At 45.9% G+C, this 22,898-nt stretch overlaps 1 protein-coding gene across 1 annotated transcript in view; it reads right to left on the bottom strand.

The window, feature by feature from the left end:
• The window catches only part of LOC309393751 (vomeronasal type-2 receptor 26-like), a gene marked incomplete at both ends in the record, with an annotated part of 43,346 nt that extends 24,454 nt beyond the window's left edge, over window positions 1–18,892 (bottom strand). The window contains one exon of the mRNA XM_081956246.1: window positions 18,752–18,892. Within this exon, the coding sequence (XP_081812372.1) occupies window positions 18,752–18,892 (141 nt within the window). The remainder of the gene's footprint in view (window positions 1–18,751) is intronic.
• Window positions 18,893–22,898: the final 4,006 nt, after the last annotated feature.

Below are 22,898 nucleotides of genomic sequence, written 5' to 3'. Positions count from 1 at the left end.
GTCCCAGAATGGTCTCTCAAGACTCGCCTCGGGCGTCTCCACTAGACCACTGAAAGGGACCCATTCCCTCCGGATTTGAGCGATTTTATCCTGCAGATATTTCCCAAATTCCTCTGCCCTGCCCTGTAAAGGGGCTTCCCGCGGCCTCTGAGACAGAAGGGAGCGGGTCACCCGAAACAGGGCGGTAGGGCGGTTATCTGCGGACGCAATAAGAGCGGCACAATGTCGATGTTTGGTCGCTCTTAATGCCACAAGGTAAGTCCTTAAGTAGGTTCGCACCTGTGCTCGGTCAAATTCGGAGCGGGAGGATCTCCACCGACTCTCTAGGCGTCTCTTGTGGCGTTTCATCACCCTTAGCTCCTCGGTAAACCAAGGGGCCAGGGTGGTTCGTTGCTGCAGGAGAGGCCGCAAAGGCGCCACTCGGTCTAGGGCCCCAGCAGTCGCACTATTCCATGCGGCTACCAGGTCCTCTACCCGGGGGCGGGTCGAGTCTACAGGAGGTGGCCCAAGCTCCGTCTGGAACTTGTCCGGTTCCATCAGGCGCTTGGGGCGGAACCATCTAATGCCTTCCGGCTCCGCCTCCCCGCAGCGGGGGGTAGCACCAGGGAAGTCAAGTCGGAGAAGTGAGTGGTCTGACCATGACAGGGGAGTAATAGTTAAATCCCCTATTCCCAGATCACTCGTCCACTGGCCAGAGACAAAAACAAGGTCCAGCGTGTGGCCTCCTTCGTGTGTAGGGCCCTGAATTAATTGAGTCAGGTCCATGGCTGTCATGGAAGCCATGAACTCCCGAGCCCCCTCGGACGCTTCTCCCATCGACGGCAGGTTGAAATCCCCCATCGCTAAAAGTTTGGGGGTCTCAACCGCCACCGATGCGATCAGCTCGAGGAGTTCAGGCAGGGCCGCTGATGTATAGCGAGGAGCCAGGTATACTATCAGCAGGCCCAACTGTCTCCCTGGGCCCCATCTCACGATAAGGGACTCACACCCGGATGTCTGCGGCACAGTGAACTTTCTCGGCTCTAGGTCTTCCCGGATAATCACTGCTACCCCACCGCCCCTTCCCTGGGCCCAAGGCTGGTGGAATGCTCGATAACCTGGTGGGCACATTTCCACGAGGGGTAAACCTCCCTTGTGGCCCAACCAGGTCTCAGTTATTCCTGCGAGGTCCGGCTCCCCCTCCAGGATCAGATCACTGATGAGGGGGGCCTTGTTGACAACGGACCTCACATTGCATAACAGCAGCCTCAGGCCCTGGGTCTGTAGATCCTGACCACCTAGTATGCGGGGGTTGGTACAAGCGACCGGGTAAGACCAATAACCACGGTCTCCCAACCGACTACGCGTTCTTAATCTGTCCTCGCACCTGCCCCTCCCCACGACCGTTGGTATCAAAGAGCCCTGTATTGGAATGCTATCCTCCCTCTCCTCCCCTCCTCCACTCCTTCCTCTCTCGACCACACCTATTCGCCTGGCTCTACCATCACTCCTGACCTGATCTACCCACCCCCCAACCCTAGAACCCCTTAAAATTCTTAAAAAACGATTAATTAAAAAGCCCCTTAGTTTGCGCTTCCTCCACCTCTCTGGGTTAAGGAACCCGTCCTCAAGGTGGGCCCTCGAGAGGGCTGGAGGCCATACCTGCGAGAGGGGGGACTCTCGCAGTAGCAGTAGGACAGACCTCGTGTGCGTGATAGTCATACAGGAATCATACAGTTATGTCACGGGGGCAAGATTATTACAAGTGCAAAAGATGGAATCGTGGTTTGTCGTGGAATTGTCCTTACCCTAGATGGAAAGGGTAAGTAGATGGGCTAGCCGACTAGCTGGGTTTATCTAGGAAGGATCTCAAGATGGTATTGGAGCCGATTAAAGCAGGATGTTAAAAGGCAAAGCCATAGTCATGGTGATAAAGAAAATTGATGGAGTATGAAGTTGTGGCAAGGGAGGCAGTTGTCAATAGGGATAGAAGGGGACAAAGTCAAGCCTTCAGCAGAAGTCCACCAATCCCCCCGGTATCTCTCCTCCATGTCCAGGCCCAGGGAAAAATGGACATCTGCCTCCTCGGGAGCCCTGGAGCTCATCTTCCCGGGGGCTGTTGCTCTCAAATCCGTGGCCGCCATAGCTCCCTGAGGCTTTTCCAAGCCTCCTGCAATTGGCAGCACTCTCTAGCCCCCCCGGGCCTCGTTCTTCTTCTTGTGATGCCCCTGGAGAGCTAGGGGTCATGGCGACCAGAGGGTATGGCGCTCGGCGTCTCCAACAACCACCTCCCCCGGCGCCGCCATCGCCAAACCCCCGCCGCCTGAGCTGTGTGGATTGCCAGGGTAATCCTCACCTCCAATATTAATCTCCAATCCGCTTCGCTCTGGTCTGCTTCGTTCAGCTCCCCTCCACCAGCCGCTTCAGTTTGTTTGTTTGTTTGTTTATTCTACTCGGCTCCATTCCACAGAGCGCGGCAATTCCCCTGCTCTTCGGCCGGCGCCCGGCCGGCCAGCGTGCCTCCATGCCTCCACGCGCTTCTCCGCTCGGCGCCTCTCGCCCAACCAGCCGACCGTCCGGCCACCCTGCCTGACCAGTCCAAGCCAGGACAGAGCCGAGGTGGTCACCAACAAATCCCAACCCTCAAAATGGAGCTACGGGTCGGCAGCACCTCTCCCAGCAGAGAGGCCCCTCCGCAATCATGCGGAGCTCACAGAGCGGCCGCCATTCCTCCGGAAGCTCCTCCTCCTACCTTGAACATCTGACAAATCCTATTAGGAGCCGTGGTTTCCCTGTCTCTTGCGTCCTCAGAGAACAAGTTCAAGAGAAGGCTGCACAAAGAATCTGGGATATCCGAGCAGAGAAAGATACACCCAACCTCAGTAAGGTTGGCACATTGAAGTGGATGAGCTGTTACAAACAGACCTCCCAAATTTCCAAGTATTGAGACACAGAAATGCCTTAATATCTCAAGGTCGTATTTATTTGAGCAAGATTTGAAAAGCTAGTCATAATGGTTAATTAAAGAAATATAATCAACTGCTTATAATGAAAAGGATTTTATTTGTGGAGCCCCAGTTAAGAAGATGTCATGCATCTTAATACATCTGTTATTGGAATGTCTACTGTCTAAGAAAGAGAAAGATCTTGGACTTCATTGTTAGACAAATGACCCATTGCTTAAATCCAAACAATTGATTTCCTGGGTGGTCAGAATTCCAAAATTACATATAATGCAGCCCCATATTGGAGCAAAACTCTTCCATTGAGAACTGGATATGTGGGTATGACTGTGGCAAATTTTAAGGGTAATGCATAAATATGTTTTCCAGTCATTATTTATATTCTTTCTCACTTATTTTTTTATTACTTTCCATTTTTATATATGGACTTATTATGCTCTGTGTTCTACATTATTCATCTTGACATGGCTTAATGGTTAATTTACAATAAATTCTTCTAATAGGTTCCTGAAAACCAGGTTTGATTTATTAAAATCTAATGTTTTGGATTTGATCTAACCCCCAATATAACATGGCATTCTTCATTGCTTTTTTAGATCAGTGATAGAAGTGCTTCAGAGACCCTGAGAGATAAAAAGTTCCCCTTTTTCCACCAGATGTTCCCCAAGAAGGATTCCAGTACCCAGCCATTGTCCAGCTGCTCCTCCATTTCAGATGGACCCTGATTGGCCTCTTTGCTTCAGACACCGAGAAGGGAGAGAATTTCATGAGGATTTTCACCCCTATGCTGGTCAGGAGTGGAATTTGTGTTGTGTTCATTCATTTCTCTCAATTGTTTTTTCAGTCCATCCTGCCCTTTTAAAATCTTTTGAAGCAGCTGGTGAGTTACTGATTCCTCTTCAGGGGCTTTAGGTTGTAGAAACGAAGTTAGTGACTGTTGTCCAATTGGGCTGGATGTTGACGATGTTGGAGCAGATCCTGGCTTCCCAGGTGGTTTCTTCGGGGCCATCATAAAAAAAGAACCTCAGAGATATCTATGTCCATACAAAGAAATGGCGACTGTGGAAAAGCACAACCAAGAGAGACCACGAGGCAGACAGTCCAGACAGGAATAGAGACCTTCTATATAGTTCAAATAAAGTCAATTAAATCAGTTATTCCAGATCCAAGATACTATGTAGCAAGAGATGTTTCTGAGAGTCACGGAGGCAAAAGTACAATGCCAGCAATTTTCATAGGAGGAGTCTAATTTCAAAGAGCATAAAGATGGAGGAAGTGCGCCATCTTGCTTTGCCAGCACCGGAGATCAGAAAACAACAAGTCAAAAGTTTTCAAAGTTTTTAAAGGAGTCAGCTCATCACTTTTCTTTCATAATTGCAATAAGAAAGTCATTTTGCCATTGCTTATAAAGAGTGTGATTCCTTTTTAAACTCTCTCTCTCTCCTCCGAGAGAGAGGAGATAAATCCAAAGCTGCTTTTCCGAGGGGGGGGGAATCCCCCTCCCTCCAATCACACTTCCCAGGAGACGATTGAAAGTCTTTTAGAAAGCTGATGTTCTTTCATTTAAATATCAAAAGGAGAATTGGGGAGGATTCCCATCTCAGCGCACTTCAGCTGTAGCCTTCAAATTGCCGATCATCCAGCTGCCTCGTAGCGAAAGCGCGCGGGAGCGTAAAAGCTCCGTTGCGCACCCCCTCTCGCTTCTCAGCTCCTGGGGCAATGCCGGAGCCCCCCCTCAGCTGGCGCCGATCCAGGGGACACCCAGCCAGCAGCCCCTATGGCAGGGCGGCCCTTCAAAGCACCCTGTGCACCCCCGAAGCTGAGGGGAGCCCACCAAGAGAGCGCAGGGCGGACGAACACGTCCGTCACTCTCAACAACCGGAAGCAGAATCCTATTTCTCCATTCTGAAGAGGAGAAACAAAGGGGTCGAAGAGAGTTTGGGGCCTCAAGGCTGCAGCCGTGATAGGTTTCCTTACATTTTAGGAAGCATCCAAAGGAGACGGAGGGAACCATCAGAGCTCTTTGGGGTACAAAAGGCCAAGAGTTTGGGGCAATTTAATTATTCATGGAAAGGGGTGTTAAACACTGCTAATTTTAAAACCATGCATACATTTTTCAATAAATTACTGTAGGCAGGGGTTTGAAATTAGCACGATCGAATTTTATATTTATACCTTTGAAGGAAACTCTAGACCAGTGATGGCGAACCTTTTTTGGCTCGCGTGCCACAAGTGGGGAGAGCGCAGGGGGGTCGAGTACGGGCGTGCCGCACCCATAATGCAACGCACGACCCCCCCCCCAGTGTGCATGCGCGCAAAACGCGCGACACCCCCTCCCATTTTTACATGTTTTTTTTGCCCTCCCCAGGCTCCAGGGGCTTTATAGGAGCCTGGGGAGGGCGAAAAGAGCCTCCCCCGACCCCCCAGAGGCCCTCTGGAGGCTTCAGGGACTGTCCAGAGGCTTCCCTGAAGCCTTCGGAGCGCTTAAAACCACCCTCCGCGCAAACCGGAAGTGACTTCCGGGTTGCTCGGAGGTCATTTTAAGCGCTCCGAAGGCATCAGGGAAGCCTCAGACGGTCCCTAAAGCCTTCAGAGCGCTTAAAACCACCCTCCGAGCAAACCGGAAGTGACTTCCGGGTTGCTCGGAGGGTCGTTTTAAGCGCTCCAAAGGCATCAGGGTAGCCTCGGATGGTCCCTGAAGCCTTCGGAACGCTTAAAACGACCCTCCGAGCAAACCGGAAGTCACTTCCGGTTTGCTCGGAGGGTGGTTTTAAGCGTTGCAAAGGCTTCAGGGACGGTCCCTGAAGCCTCCGGGGGGGGGGGGTGGGAGGCTGTTTTCTCCCTCCCCAGGCTCCTATAAAGCCTCTGGAGCCTGGGGAAGGCGAAAAAATAGCTTTTAAAAAGGTGAACTCAGGGCATCTCAGGGCACGCGTGCCATAGGTTCGCCATCACGGCTCTAGACCCTCTAGCTCAACCCCTCCTCTCTGCAGGAATTAAAGCTTTTCTGTCTGATGACTGCTTGGTCTTTGCATGAAGATTGTAGGAGCTGAGCAGGTGGGGGTTCAATGCATCATCTTGTTAAAAACATTATATTACAACAACTCCATCCCCCCCCCCCCCATGGATTCTGTTGACTTTAGATCAACTGCTGTTCTTGGCTACTTGCGCCTGAGAAAGACAAACAGCTGTTAGAAGAAATGTCCTTCTGGGTTCGGCTCCAAGTGGGGAAAAAGACACTGGAGACATGGAGGCTGCTTGGAAAGATGGTTTTTTTTTTTTTTTTTGTAATAAAATTTTATTGGTTTTTCAAAATTTATAGGGAAAAGGGTAAATGGACAGGTATACAAATTTTGGCAGTTGCAAAGTGTGTGAGGCCCCCCTCCCTCCATACCCATAGCGTACATTTATATATAATGCATTAGTATATAATTGATTATAATCAGCATATTAGTTCTATTATTAAATTCAATCAAATTAAACATTACAATATAAAATCCAAATATAATTCCATTTTCACTTTCGGTCAGTTTATAATAATATGATTTTCATATTTATTTCTGTGATCTGAGTCTTCTTGCTATTGCCCCATCTCCCTCCACTGGCAGAGCTCTGGCCCCTCCCGTGTCCTGCGTGTCCGTTGTAGTGTCTGGTGGTTTCTCTAGGAGTGTTTTATTTTTTTCCATAAAGGCCTGCGCCTCTATGGGTGAATTAATTCTGATTCTTGTCTCCTCCCAGAATATCAGCATACCTTCAGGCATCAACCATCTAAACCACACCCCTTTCTGGTATAATTTATTCGCTAATTGCGAATAATTTTTTCTTTTTTCTCTAATCTTCTTAGGGATCTGCTTCAGAATGGTTATCTCCATATCATGATATGTCAATGCTTGCCCCCTTTGTACACCCAGAATTTCATCTCTTGTGGTTTTTCTAAGAAATTTAATGTGAACCTCCCTGGGTACATTGTGTGTTCTAGCATAAGCTGAGTTCACTCTATAAACCAGATCTATATCCCACCCCATCTGTTGTTTTTCTTTGTGTGTATAGTCAGCCAGAATGTTTGTCATGATGTCCCTTATATTTTCCCCATCTTCTTCTATAACATTTTGAAATCTAAGATAATAGGACATTCTCTCAAATTCTAATTTCATCTGTTGGATGTCAAGATCTTTGTTCCCTTTCTGCACAGCTTCCACCCCCCCCCTCACCTCCTCCACCCCCCCTTCCACAAGATTCAGTCTTTGTGAGTTCTTATATATTTGGGCTTGATTTTCTTTAATTTCATCTTTCATTTCCCTTAACTGTTTCTTGATTTCCTCCTGGCCCTGTAGAATTTGTTGAAGCATTTGTTGAAAGTCCATCTGGACTGGATGTTGCGGATGTTGGAGCAGAAGTGGCAAAGCCAGGTTTTCCAGGAGGAGGTCTTTTAGATGCCATCCTTTATAACGTTAAAAGTTCAATCCAAATATGAAGTAAACAGTTAGAAAAGAAGGGTAGCCAGGTGAATCCGGGAGCAGAATAACCAGGCAGAAGAGAATCTCTCCAATAAGTCTGGCAATAGATAGAAAATTTCCCCTAGAAGGTTAAAAAAATACCAATCCACAAGAGGTTCCTCTGGGAGACACGGAGACAAAGACCGGAAGCCTGAATTTTAAAGGTGGAGTCAGGTTTCAGAGTTCATAAAGACAACGGAAGTGTGCCATCTTGCCCTGCCAGTTTTGGGCACAGAGGCGTAACAAAGTTTTAAAAAGTTCCCAAAGTCCTCAAATCATTGTAATATGTAAAATTAAATTGAAAAGAAAATCATCTCAGCCTAAGTGAGGCTTCATTCGTTGGCTCTCCCCTCTCCTCCTTCCCTGGGGGCTGAGAGCAAAATTGTTTCTTGCCGCTTGTCCAAGGGGGGGGGAAAACCCCCCTCCCTCCAGCCGCACCTCCAAAATGCTCCGAAAGTTATTTTAAAGTTTTAAAAGCTGAATAAATCTTCATGCAAAGTGAGGGATGAAGAGAGAGGCAACCTCACCGCACCGCAGCTGCTTCCTTCAATTGTAGCATTCTCCAGTCGGCTTGTAGCGAGGCGCGAGGCGTGGAAACGCGATGCGCCCTCCGAGCTTGCTCCCCGGTGCCTTGGGCGCGCGAGAGAACTCCCGCCGGCTGCCGCCGCTGCAGGAGACCTCCGCGATGCCGCCCCTCCGGCAGGACCCCTCTGCGGGGTGTCCTGTGCCCCCCAAGGAGTGGGGAAGCCCACCGGGGAGCCGGAGCGGGCAAAGAGCTGCCCGTCGCCGCCGCCGCCGGAACCGGAACTCCGGAAAGATGGTTTTAATGGTGGACAGGACCACATGACCTGAGTCCTGAACAGAAAAGGTGATCACATGCTTCAATGTTGGTGGAGAAGAAGAGAAGAAGGGCAGGGAAGGGGCTTGCTAGGCTTTTTATAACCTGTTCAGTCCCACCTCTCTGTTTCCTGTTCCTGTGTAAGGAATGTATTCTGATTGGTTGTCAGACTCACATGGGCCCATGCAGGGGCAACTCTCTAGGCTGAATCCAGGTTTGGTTGAATTCTCAGAGTTCAGTTGAGTAAAGGCTTATATTATCATGCCTTCATTCCCATCCCCCTGGAGCTGAAGCGGAGAAATCTTTATTATGCAAAGGGACTGGCTTGGCCTTCTTAAGGGCCCATTGACAAAGTGGGTGGAGGCAGGAAACTACAGGGAGCTATTCTCAATTTAAAACATGTTTCTTCTCACATCCAGGGAAATATAATATTCTGCCTTTTCAATATTTTGTAGGATATTTCATTTTTCTGGAAGAGGGCTGGGTGATAACGTCCTACACAGTGAAGGGGAGACTGAACTCCTCTGCTTCACTGAGTTTCCTCTCTTGTAACTGAGTTCATTTTTCCATGCCTGACACTCTGGGATAACAGTAAACAGATCTTAAGCTTCTGTGTGACATATTTCCATCATTGGAAGAGGGCTGCATCCTCCATTCGCCAATTGAGAGATTGTCCTAGAATATCTAGTTAACCGAAGATAAGGATTAGGAGGGACATAACAGATGTACCTGAGAGGCTGCCCTAAAGAAGAGGGGTTTCGTTTATTCTATAAGGCCCCTGAGGGCAGGGCAAGAAGCAATGGGTGGGAGCCTATTAAAGAGAGATCAAACTGAGAAGGGAGGAGAAATTTCCTGACAGCGAGACTATTTAATGGGTGGAACAGTTTGCCTCTTGGGCTTGTGGATTCTCCACCACTGGCAGCTTTCAAAAATAGACTGCGTAACCATTTGAGTGGGATGGTATTGAGTAAGGGGTTGGCCTAGAAGACCAAGATCCCTTCCAGCCCTCTATGACTCTATGACTGCATGGAAGGATGGTCCCAGGCTCCCTCTGATTTTCATCTGCCTTATTTCAATAGGGCCCTTTGGCAGCCAAGATGGCAGCAGCTTCCTTTGCCCTTCCTTGCCCTTCCTGAGCCAGATATTCTGCCACGTCTTCCCCAAGGGTGGTGCCTACAAGGGGACCTTAAGTTGGGGTTTCCCCAGACAAGAATATTTGCTCTGCTGTGGCTTCCAATCAATGACTATGTTGAGATCATTTCACCAAATGTTCCTATCCAGTTTGGTATCCATCATCCCTTTTCTCTTGCATCACATTTTACTTCTAAGTGAAGATCTTTTCACTTCTCTCTCTCTCTTAAATTCCTTTTGGGGAGTTTTTCAGACAATTTTGGTGAACCATCAAGATGTTTTTTTTTAATTTTATGCCTGGCTCTAAGTTATAAATAAAGAAATGATTTAAGAAAAGGTGCAAATGAAATCTGTGCAAATATAATATAATACCAACATCTTCACCAGGCTAGAAAGTTGGAGATCCTGAGTCCTGCCTTAGCCGTGAAAGCCAGCTGGGTGACTTTCGACTAGTTTGGTTTGGTTTGGTTTGGTTTATTTGGATTTATATGCCGCCCTTCTCCAAAAGGACTCAGGGCGGCGTACAACATTAAAAAACACACATCCCAAAAGTGAAAAAAGGTTAAATCCATATCCAAAAAAACAAACCGAATTTAAAAAAAACTGTTACACAGATCTTGTGTAATTCTCCAGGCTTGAAAAAGGGTTGGTGGGAGATTTAAACTTTCAGACTTGCGAGATTGTCTTGATGTGGCCTTCCAATAAAGCCGAGTCACCTCATGTGGTTGTGTTTCCTACCTGGTGTACCTGGGAGAAGATTAGCCTGGCAACTTTCTTCTTGACAAATCCACGTTTTCTGGTAATCCCCCTGTTTTTCCCAAGGAGTTTACAAATAATCTCTTTGTTTGTTTCTTTGTTCAATTTATTTGTAGTCTGTTCTAAAATATTCTCTTTCATAGAGAAATTTGGTCAATGATATTTCATCAATACAAATGTAGTTTTTCAATATATGATTGACAAATTTTCCTGAACTTTTGTCAGTTTTGAAGACAGGGATAACATTTATTTCCCAATTCACAAAATTTGCAAATTAAACAACTCTAGGAGAAAGATTCACATGTGAAAAGACCATGAGTGGTAAGAAACCAAGCTTCCTGCTTTTAACCTTCATGGGTGTTTCTATTCCAGTTCCATCCGTTTCTGGAGACGAGTGAATTTTGCAATCTTTCCAAGAAGAAACTGTACTTGGATCAAAATGGAGATGTAGCTGCAGATTTGAATATCATAAGATGGGTTACTTTCCATAAGAAGGATGCCATTAAAGAGCAGCTGGGGAGTTTTCAAGGAGAGAGACTTATTATCAGCCAAGATGCTCTTTTACGGCTCAAGTTGCTCAACAAGGTGGGTGAAATATCGGTATCCTTTCTTTATTTTTGAAAGCGGTTGAACCCATTTCAAGTTTGCTAAATCTGATCATTAAGGGGAAGACCTTCAAAGAGAATTGGATATTGGGAACAGAACACATAGAGTCTTCTTAGACCGCTTGGAAGGCTTCCATACTATTGACCAAGGTATCCTTTACATGCTGTAGCTTGAAACATTTTTAATGCTGATTTAGCCATGCCTAACTTGGGAGGCTGCTGAGAGTTTAGGATTTCAATCAATCAGAATAGAGCTGGGAGGGACCTTCGAGATGTTCTAGTCCAACCCACTGCTCAAGCAGGAGATCGCATACCATGTCAGACAACTGACCTCTGTTGATGAAGCACCCATAACCTCAGGAGTCAAGCTGTTCCACTGGTTAATTGTTCTCACGGTTAGGAAGTTTCTCCTTAATCCCAGGTTGCTTCCTGGTTGATCTGGAGGCTAAATCACTAAATGGCTAAGGATGTTTACCCTCTAGGAAAAGAAGGCTGAGGAGAGAGGCATCTTCCAACATAGAAGAGGGCATCTATTTATTCTCCATAATGCCTGAGCCTGAGGGCAGGACAAGGAGCTCATCAGAGGAAGACTCAACCTGCAGGCCATTTTACAAGTCAACAAAGAACATTGCCTTTAAAGTTGACAGCCTTAATTTCTAAGGAACTTTTTCTTTGTATTTAAGTGGGAGATGCTTTTGCTTTATCTTTCCCCACTTTTCCAGATCCTACTGGTCAGACGTTTTTTTCTCTTCATCAGCTTTATTCTATTTTAACAGATTTAAAATAATAATAACTTAATAAATCTGTAACAATAAATTGATTCTAAAATTTACTATGAGTACACCATCATAATAAATGAATAGTAAAAAAATAAATATTAATACAGCCAGGAGGAAGAAGCCACTGCTTCTTTCTTAATACTTAAATCTTTCCTCAATTTCATCCTGCCAGATATGCCAGAAGCCAAAGGGAGGAACTAAATGAAGAATCTGCCATTGTTATATATCCTATGTCTGCTTAAAATGAATCAGAGATTTCATATTCACCTAAGTGAAGTTCAGGAAATACTTAGCTAATGTTTCTGAATGCCATCCAAGGAATAATGGATGGAAACTGACCAAGGAGAGATTCAACCTAGAAATAAGGAGGAGCTTTCTGACAGTGAGAACAATCAACTAATGGAACAGAAGTTGTGGGAGCTTCATCCCTGGAAGCTTTCAAGAAGAGACTGAACTGTCATCTGTCAGAAATGGTGTGGGGTTTCCTGCTTGAGTGCGGGCATTGGACTAAAGGACCTACAAGGTCCATTCCAACCCTGTTAATCTGTTATCTGTTATCCTTGTTTTTCTCCTCAGCCCCTGCCTGAGTCCAAATGTGTGGAAAATTGTCATCCTGGATTTGTCAAGAGGGCTTGAGAAGGAGAGCCAGTTTGCTGCTATGACTGCGTTCCTTGTCCGGAGGGGACCTTCTCCACTCAGGAAGGTGGGTGACACCAGAGGAAAGGAAGGCCTAGTGGAAATGAATTTAGCCAGAAATTTTGATGAAAGTGCAGATTAAAAAAAAGATTGAAGCTCAACTATTTTTTTGTTTATTCAAAATGCACAATTTCTTAGGACATAACCCAATTTCCTTAGGTATATAAGTTTTATAGAATGATATACTCAATATTTTATGTGGAATTGTTAAGCAATGCATCTTGGAAAATGTTCCCTTTATCAGCTTTTGTCCCAAGAAGGTATTTCTTGAAGTGCAAAGGAAAGGATGCTAAAGAAATATTGCTTTCTACTTTTCTCAGATACTGACAAATGCACCAAATGTCCGGATGACAAATACCCAAATTTGCGTTTCAAGGTACTGATTACCATCTTTAAAGCGCTCCATGGCATAGGACCTAGGTATCTGCAGGATCGCATCCTACCACACACGTCCCTGCGACCTATCCGCTCACACAGAGAGGGGCTCCTCCTGGTGCCGTCTGCTAGGCAATGCCAGCGGGCGACACCTAGGAGTAGATCCTTCTCTGTGATGGGCCCAACCCTCTGGAATGACCTCCCCCCAGACATTCGAACTACCACCGACCTCCGTTCCTTCCGGCAAAAGTTAAAGACTCACCTATTTCAATCAGCTGGCCTGGCACTTTCTTAGTTTTACCTCCCGGGGATTTATTCATTTTAATTGGGTTTGGGGTTTTAATAAGCTTTTAATGTACTATATTTATTATTCTATATACAGTCTTACAACCTCCTCCACCTACGTATTTAATTATTTAACTGTTTTATGTATGTATTTTATAACGCATTTTAGTGACTGTACACCGCCCCGAGTCCCTTTCGGGAGAGGGGGCGGTCTATAAATATGAATAATAAATAAATAAATAAATAAATAAATAAATAAAAATGAGTCCAGAATCCAATGTATCCCTAAAGTTATAACCTTCCTGTCTTGTGAAGAACTTCTGAGCATCATCCTGGTCTCCTTTGCCCTGGTCTTCCTCCTAACCACAGGCCTTGTTTTAATCATCTTCATTAAATACAGAGAAACTCCCATTGTCAAAGCCAACAACCGGGACCTCTCCTACATCCTCCTGGTCTCCCTCCTGCTTTGCTTTTTGTCTCCTTCTCTCTTCATTGGTCAACCAAGCAAAGCCACCTGCCTTCTCCAACAAACGGTTTTCAGCATCATCTTCTCAGCTGCCATTTCTTCTCTCTTGGCCAAAATGATCACAGTGGTGTTGGCTTTCCTGCCACAAAACCAGGAAACCGAGTGAAGAGATGGTTGGGGAAGAGCTTAGCCAACTCCATCATCCTTTCTTCTTCTGCTGTCCAAATTATCATCTGCTCCATCTGGCTGGGAGTTTCTCCCCCCTTCCCTGACTCTGACCTCCACTCCCAGCCTGGAGAGATCATCCTGCAGCACAACGAAGGGGCTGTTGTCATGCTCTACGTCACCCTCAGCTACATGGGCTTCCTGGCTGCCATCTGCTTCACGGTGGCTTTCCTGGCCAGGAATCTGCCTGGGGCCTTCAATGAAGCCAAGCTGATCACCTTCAGCATGCTGGTCTTCTGCAGTGTCTGGGTGACTTTTGTGCCCACCTACCTGAGCACCAAAGGGAAATACATGGTGGCTGTGCAGGTCTTCTCCATCTTGGCCTCCAGTGCTGGGCTGCTGGTCTGCATCCTCATCCCCAAGTGCTATATTATCCTTCTGAGGCCAGACCTGAACACAAAGGAACATCTCACAGCCAAAATCGATGTAAAAACATGAGATATAATACCATGTTATTTAAAGTATTGCAAACATTACTTTTATTTGAAAAAAGGCATTATTTCCACTGAGATAGTATGCAGGAATCAAAGAAAATCATATATGTATGTTTCCCAATGGGAAATGTTTGAATGACTGGAATTCTTGTATCTCCCTATTTTAGCTTACGACCAGAAGAAATGTGAAAATGTGAGACAGAGGAATTTCAACTCCAAGCTATTCTCCATACATGAGTGGGGCAATGATTTTTATTCAAATTAATAAAGAGTGTCTGGATGATTGTGAGGAAGCTGATTTCTTGGAGGAATGAGAATGCGTTAACAAGATAGAAAGAAAGAGGTTTCCAGTTCCGGCGGCTGACGGTGACAGGCAAGTCTTGCTTGCCCCGCGCTTCCCCAGTGGGCTCCCCCACTCCTTGGGGGGCACAGGACGCCCCGTAGAGGCTCCTGCCGGAGGGGTGGCACCGCAGGGGATCCCTGGATTGGCGGCGGCTGGCGGGGGGTCCCCCGCCTCGCTCCAGGCACTGGGGAGCACGATGGGGAGACGCTCCAGCATCTTCGCTATGAGGCTGTGTGGAGAAAAAGAGAGCAGAAGAACACAGCTGCGGTGCGGTGAGGCATAAACTTCCCTCCATTTCCCTTACCAAGTTGAAGAAACTGTCAGCAGTTTAAGTTTTTTTCCTTTCAGCTTTATTTGGAGAGGCGCGGCTGGAGGGAGGGGGATTTCCCCCCCCCCCTCGGACAGGCGGCTTGAAACAATTCTGCGCTCAGCCCCAGGGGAAGGAGGAGGGGGAGAGCCAACCAATGATGTCACGCCCTTACTAAGTGAATTTTCGGATTTAATCCCATAACATAATGATGATCTGGAAACTTTGGGAACTTTGAACTTTGAAAACTTTGTTTTTGCCTCTAAACCCGAAGCTGGCAGGGCAAGCTGGCACACTTCCGTTGTCTTTATGAACTGTGAAACCTGACTCCACCTTTAAAACTTCAGGCTTCCGGTCTTTGTCTCCGTGCTACTCAGACAAATCTCTTGTTGATTGCTTTCTTTTGAACTCCTTGGAGTGAAAAACTTTGCTCTATTGCCAGGGTGATTAGAAAAAAATCCTCTTCTGCCTGGACCTTCTGTCTCCTGGACTCTCCTGGCTGTTCTGCCTCTCTGACTGATCATTCTCTATACTGACTGAACTCTTTACTCCATAAACAATGTCACCCAAAAAACCACCTCCTGGAAAGCCTGGCTTTGCTGCCTCTGCCCCAACATCTGCAACCTCCACTCCTAGTACACAATCAACGATAACAGCTTTGATGCAACCTAAAACTACAGAGACGGAGTTTCAACAAATGTTCCAGCAACTCCTACAGGGACAAGAGGAAATAAAGAAACAACTGAAGGAGATGAAAGAAGAAATTAAAGAGAACCAGGCCCAAATTAATAAGAACTCACAGAGACTGGATCTTTTGGAGGGTGGGACGGCTGAGATGAGAGAGGGGATGGAGGGGGTGCAGAAGGGAAACAAAGAACTTGACACCCAACAGATGAAAATAGAGTTTGAGAGAATGTCCTTTTACCTTAGATTTCAAAACGTGATGGAGGCAGATGATGAAAATATAAGGGACATCATGACAAGTATTTTGGCTGAATACATCCAGAAAGAGAAAAACAGATGGGGTGGGAAATAGATCTGGTTTATAGAGTGAACTCAGGCTACGCTAGAACACATAATGTACCCAGGGAGGTACATATTAAATTTCTCAGAAAAAGTACAAGAGATGAAATTCTGAGTGCACAAAGGGGGCAAGCCTTGACATACCAAGACAGGGAGATAACCATTCTGAAACAGATCCCCAAGAAAGTGAGGGAAAAAAGAAAAAGTTATTCACAATTAGCGAATAAATTATACCAGAAGGGGGTGTGGTTCAGATGGTTGATGCCTGAAGGTATGCTAATATTCTGGGAGGAGACAAGAGTTAGAATTAATACACCCATAGAGGCGCAGGCCTTTATGGAAAAAAACAAAGTACTCCTAGAAAAACCAGATGATCCTTCAACAGACATACAGGACACGGGAGGGGCCGGAGCTCTGTCGGCGGGGGGAGATGGGGCAATACCGAGAAAGCTCAGATCACAAAAATGAGCAAGAAAATCCACCTGATATAAACTGATCGAAATTACTAACTGAATTTATATGCTGACTATATGTTACTACTTAGTAATGAATCTTGTGTAAATGTATACTATGAGTATGGAGGGGTGGCACCTACTACACATCGCAACTGCCAAAATTTGTAACCTTTCCTTTACCTTTTTCCCTTGTAAAATGTTAAAAAAACCAATAAAATTTTGTTTAATAATAATTTTAAAAAAACAAGATAGATAGAAAGAGTTAATGCCCTCATTCCTCAATACTTTTTAGCCAAACTGCTGTGGCAACACAACTGATAGCTTCCTTTTATTTAGACGATGTCTCTTTCTTGAGGATCGTAACTGTGGGTGAGCATGAACCTGAAGTGTGCTAATTATGAATATTCATGGTTATATCATCTATTAGATATGCCTATTGATGATTATCATTTTGTCCTCCTTTCCAGAAATGTATAAATATGACTGCATCCTTTGTCTGTGGGAATCTGTCCTGCTATGTTCTGGGGGGAAATTCCTCTAGTGGACACTGAATCAATAACAAACTGCAGTGAGCCTGGATTATTGGTTTTTTGGGTCTTCCTATGTTTGATTCCACAGAAACTGGTGTCAGGAGTAGAATTCACAATCTTCGAACTGCCACCAGGGACAACAGCTGAGGAACCCTTATAGGGTGAGGATTGTGAGATTGATCCATGTCCCTTCTTGAGGCTACATAAAGGCACTGTCTAGGAGTGTGTGTGAGGCCACGGTGTGCGTCTAAAAGTCTGTTGTGGCTGGGGAGGTTTGTGGAGTGTTTGTGGTTCCATCCCAATTCTCAGCCGCCCTGGCCTTGCTGTGAGCTCAGCTGAGCATTGGCTGGAGGTGTCCAGGCAGGAACCGAGGGGGAATTTGGTTTTGGAGAGGTCAGTATGGATGAACAGAGAATGACCTGGAAGCTCTGTTCAAACTCCCCTTTTCCTGCTGTCTGAATGGAGGAATTCAGATGATCCTAGGCAGGGAGGGAAGTGGATGATGGGACTCAGGCAGACTCTGCTTGGGGAAGGAATAGATAAACCCACTGTGACCCACGGCTGGGAGGGGGTCTGGTGCCCTCACTTGTGTTTCCATAGGCCTCAAAAGAATGAGAGGGTGTGAAATTGGAGGAATGGTAAAAGAAAAAAAATCCTCCTGGGTGGGAAGAGAAACAGCCCCAGATGTGAATCCAAGGACCACAATAATCAGTGCAGGGAAGGAAAAGGGGAGGCTGGCCAGGAAGACCCTCCAACTCCAGAGACGGACCGAGATCAGACAGATCATGATCTGAAGAGAATCTCCCAGAATATCTGGGAGAAAAGCAAGGGGGGATTTGTCCACTCTGGGGGTCTCGCAGGGGGATCCAGTCCCTTCCCTTTCATCTCAATAAATCTTGCTAAAGAGAACTCTGTGAATATCATTCAGAGAAATGTGTCGTTCAGCAACTGCAATGAATTTGATACCTTTGAAGAAATCATTTGATCAATTATTCATACCAACAGCAACTAAAATTGTTTGCCTGAAAGAATGAATAGGAAAAATGGTAAGATGTGGGAGCCAAACTCCAACTATGTTGTTTGATAATCTCCATGAGAACCAATGGCCATCCCACCAATCCAGATGCTTAGATGTTCTCATCCAATGAGACCTAGTTAGCTTACCTCTCCATAGTTACTCCTGTCCTGTGAAAGAAGCTTCTCCATGAGATCCGCCATCCCATCTCCATCCCCTTATTGGATGATAAGGACACTGTAAACAGCTGGTTCTTTTCCCCAATGCATGGACTAGGTTGAGACTGGAGCCCAGAAGATGTGGGTGGAGAAACCCCATGGGAGAGTCAGACTGCATCCTGAGGAGATTGGGTTCCTTGTGGCTGCACCAGGTGAATAGTTGCAAGCAGGATATCGGGTGCGTCACGAACTCCACCAGAGGAAAGAAAGAGGGTCTCCCTCTCTCTCCAAGGTGGGAAGCCCAGCAGTGCAACCTTTGAAGGCCTGATCTGGGGGGTTCCCCTCAGTCATCTCAGTCTGCTTCCAGCCCAAGAAGCCCCAGAAATAAGCCCTTCAGAAGGACTTTGCTCCAGGCTCCCAGGAAGTGAGCAGAAGGGAGAAGAAAGGGGAAGTTCTAATTATGGGATCCTGAATGTCTCTGTATATAAATTAGAATGAACTATGAGGCAATAAAGGTAGTCCTCCACTTATGACCACAATTTCTGTTGCTAAGCAAGGCAGTTCTTAAGTAAGTTCTGCCTCATTTTACAACCTGTTTGCCCCAGTTGTTAAGCAAATGAGTGTGGTAGTTAAGTAAATCATGTTGTCATTAAGCAAATCTTAGGGTGACCCCATTTTCATTGTTGGCCTTTTGTGGAGGGTTGGAGGTTTCTTCTGAGTGGCTTCTCCAGAGCAGCAAAGGCAGGAGAAGACACACAAGCAGGAGGCCGCAAATCAGGATCTCTCATTGCAGGGGATTCTTTCTCTTTCCTGGAACTGAGGAAGGAGACAGGAAGTGGGAGAGGGGAAAGAGCTCCTGGGTGCAAACCAGTGGTGGGTTTCTGCTGGTCCTCACCGGTCCGTGCAAACTGGTTGGTGACCGGACCCGGAAGTAACTTCTGGGCCCTGGGAACTGGCACCGGCCCTGTTGCTCGCTTCCCTCGCCCCTAAGATGCCTGGCCACCAGCAAGTATGGGCGCGGGGGTGGAAGCGGCATGGCTGGCATCATTGGCAAGTTTGGGGACCTTGCAAGGTCTTTGCAAGGTCCCCGGACTTGCCCAGCAAAGCACGGGGTGGTGGGGCGGTAGTAGCTTGCGTGGCGTGGCCTGGCCGCCAGCAAAGCACCTCCCCAGACTTGCCCAGCAAAGCATGGGGCAGCAGGGCGGCCCCTTGCTTTGACAGCCACCTCGTTTCCAATTGGGGTGGGGAAGAAATCCATCTTTTCTGTCCCTCTCCATGGATCCCTCCCAATTGGAAATGAGGGGGCTGCGAAAGGAAAGGCAGCACCCCCCGCGTGGCTGTTCAAGCAGCAAAAGAAGGAACAGGAGAGGAGTTCCACGCGGGGCTTTTTAAAGAGCCGAACTCCCCTCCTGTTCCTCAGGCAGGCCAGATCGGGAGCGCACACCAGGCTGTTGCTCCTCCTGCTGCTGCTGCTGTCGGTGTGACTCTCTTGAGGGGAAGAGAAAAAAAGAATAAAAGGCTCCCACTATGGAGCGACCCACCCCACTCCCCCACCTGGCAGAGCTCCCCCCCCTCAGCTCAGCTCTTCTTCGCCCATCAAAGAGCTGCCCCCCCTCGGCTGCACTCACTGTTGCCACGCCCCTCTGCGTGCCCGGCCTCCGGCCTGAGTGGTAGCAAGCGATGGCGGGGCAGCTGCCGACGGTGGCAACTGCTGCTCCTGGGCTAGCTGTGGGTCGCGCTGCTCGGCGGGCAGTGCCCCGACTCCCCTGCCACCGCCGCCGCTGCGCCACCTCTGCAGCAGCACCTCTCGCCCACAGAACTGAGGCGGGGAAGAAGATGAGAGACGTGGAGCCACAGACTCTCATTCCCAATTTCAGTGGTGAGCCTAAATATGTGTGTGAAAACCTGCCTTTTAAAAAAGTAATTGATTCATTTATTTAAAACTATTCATCTTTTTCATCACTTAAACAATACCAAAATATATTTTTAGTTGGTAGGAGCCAGGATTATTTATTCATTTTTATTTATACTCTGCGCTACCTCGTCAGAATACTCAAGGTGTTTTCCAACCATCAAATCAAAATTAAATTAGAGTTAACTCTACCATTTTAATGTTTAATTAAAAAGAAAACAGTTCTAAAAAATATTACAACTCAATTTAATATTCACTTTCAATAAAGTATAGAAAATATTTGTGTGTCTCTCTGTGTGTGTTTTTTTAGTTTCACAATGTGAGTTAAGTCCTTCCCTTCTGTTTGACCTCTTCGTTGCACTTTTTTTCCACTATAAGTGGAATATTTTCAAAAGATGGAAAACAGGGTGCCCAGTTCTGAGGAGACTCTTTTCAAAAGAAGCAATAAATCATTCAGTTGGCTCAATGTCACCAGGAATATGAGAACTAGCAGGAGGTTATTTTTATTTGTCTACTTGGTATAACCAAACATATATTTAGATTGATAATAGACATAATATACATTGCCATGAAGAGAAAGATTACTATTTCCCTCCTACTATCCATAAATTAAAGCACATTATTTTATTAATATTATATCTATTTGGATGGATAAATTGGTCATGAGAGGTTTGATTGCTATAAAAATTAGTTCCCATAGTTTTTTTCCATTATGCTATCTATTATATTGTTACAGGTGTATATCAACCATTGTAAACATGCAAGAATTTTATCCTTCCAGATTTGTCTTTTACTTGAGGAAAAGAAAAAGGGAAATATATTTTTCCTTAAGGAATGGTAGACAGGGAAACCAGCTATCAACCACTCCCTGCCTTTAAGAGGGCTTGCAATATTCTATGAATGGTTGACCCATGTATGACCTTGATCATGGGAAGGATTTGTTTGGGTTGTCTGCTGTAGCCAGCTACCTACCGTGAAAATTCCTATTCAAGGGAATTCTTAACACTCCTTAAAGGAACATTAATTTGTGGTAGATGTTTTTGAAGAAAGACTTTATTTGCTCTGCAAATTCATATTTCAATTTTTAGTCCTTTGTTTACTGTATGGTTGAAGTGGTCTTACATTTGCTATCTAAACGTATATTAGAGTGTGTTTCAAGTAATTAAATTATAAAAAAATTAAAAATTGGAAAAGAACATCCCCTCACACACAAATGCAAAACAGTTTCAACTGGCACAGAGCAGAACATATATGTGTAGAGTAGACTTAGGAGCATACAAGGGAACATAAATGTAATCTAGTCCAACCCCTTCCCAAGGCAGGAGTCCTTCCTTCTCTTTCAGAGCTGTCAGTGGCAGACATGAGGGAAATGGTGTTTGTGTGCGTGTGTGTGTGTGTGTGTGTGTGTGTGTGTGTGTGAGAGAGAGAGAGAGAGAGAGAGAGAGAGAGAGAGAGAGAGAGAGAGAGAGAGAAAGAATGAGAAAGAGAAAGAAATAAAGTTAAAGAGAGATAAAAAAGAAGGAAGGAAGAGAAAAAAAGAAAATAAGTGGGGGAGAGAGACACAGGAAGGAAGGAAGGAAGGAAGGAAGGAAGGAAGAAAGAAAGAAAGAAAGAAAGAAAGAAAGAAAGAAAGAAAGAAAGAAAGAAAGAAAGAAGAAAGAAAACTTATGATCACAATTGAGCCCAAAATTTTGGTTCCTAAGCAAGGGTGTTGTTAAGTGAGTTTCACCACATTTTCCAACTTGGCCATGCCCACCTATCACATGACCACGAAGCCACTCCCACCCGGTCACATGACCGCTAAGGCACTCCCACAAAACAGGCCACACCTACAGAATAGGTTCTAAAAAAATTTGAAACCCACCACTGCCACAGTCATACCCACATATCCAGTTCTCACTGGAAGAGTTTTGCTCCAATAAGGGGCTGCATTATATGTAATTTTGGAATTCTGACCACCCAGGAAATCAATTGTTTGGATTTAAGCAACGGGTCATTTGTCTAACAATGCAGTCCAAGATCTTTCTCTTTCTTAGACAGTAGACATTCCATTAATAGATGTATTAAGATGCATGACATCTTCTTAACTGGGGCTCCACAGATAAAGTCCTTTTCATTATAAGCAGCTGATTATATTTCTTTAATTAACCATTATGACTAGCTTTTCAAATCTTGCTCAAATAAATACGACCTTGAGATATTAAGGCATTTCTGTGTCTCAATACTTGGAAATTTGGGAGGTCTGTTTGTAGCAGCTCATCCACTTCAATGTGCCAACCTTACTGAGGTTGGGTGTATCTTTCTCTGCTCGGATATCCCAGATTCTTTGTGCAGCTTTCTCTTGAACTTGTTCTCCGAGTACGCAAGAGACAGGGAAACCACAGCTCCTAATAGGATTTGTCAGATGTTCAAGGAAAGTGGGCTGTAATTGAAATTTTGTTGGTTCTGACAGACCAGATTTTGGGGTTCTCTTATTTTCCATTAATTTCATTTTAGATCAATAATAATATTCCCAAATTTTAGTGTGAGAGAGAAACGAACAACTTCCTAAATTAGTTCTGAGGGCAGAAGCTAAAGTTCTTGTTGGATCTGGGCAACGAGAGACAGACTGCGGACACGAAGTAACTTATCAGCTCATTTATTAATAGTAGTAGTGATCCAGCTTGCTCTGTGGTCGGAGGGTTCCCCTTTTATAGGGATAGGGCACGCCCCTCGACCAATCAGAGGGATACCTGTTTCCCGCTGTAGGAGCGGACCAGAGGGAAGACTTATCCCGATATATGTTAATATCTAACACCCCTCCCCTCCTAGATGGGACGTTACGGTAGGTGACATAGTCCTTTAGGTAGGTGGGTGTTTGTCTTGCTCGGGAGGAACGTCGTAGTTCAGGTTGGGTTGAAGTGTTTGCAGGACTGGGTGCGTGTTGGTTTGACGTAGTTGCAGGATCGGTTGCTTTTCCTATTTCCCGTTCTGAAGGTCTTGCGCTTTCGTTGCTCGGGCATTCAGGAGCTTGTTCGGCTGCGTTGACTGGGGGTTGCTCAGCTGTGTGCGTGTTGTCCTGCTCGCCGGTGTCATTGTTCCCTGCGATGGAGTTTTCCTGCGGTTGGCTCTCTGTAGACGGGAAACTTTC

This window comes from Natrix helvetica, assembly GCF_964273705.1.
Source record: "Natrix helvetica genome assembly, chromosome: 5".
Lineage (NCBI taxonomy): Eukaryota > Metazoa > Chordata > Lepidosauria > Squamata > Natricidae > Natrix > Natrix helvetica.
The sequence above is the reverse complement of the archived record's forward strand: the minus strand, read 5'-3'. Positions and strand labels throughout refer to the sequence as shown.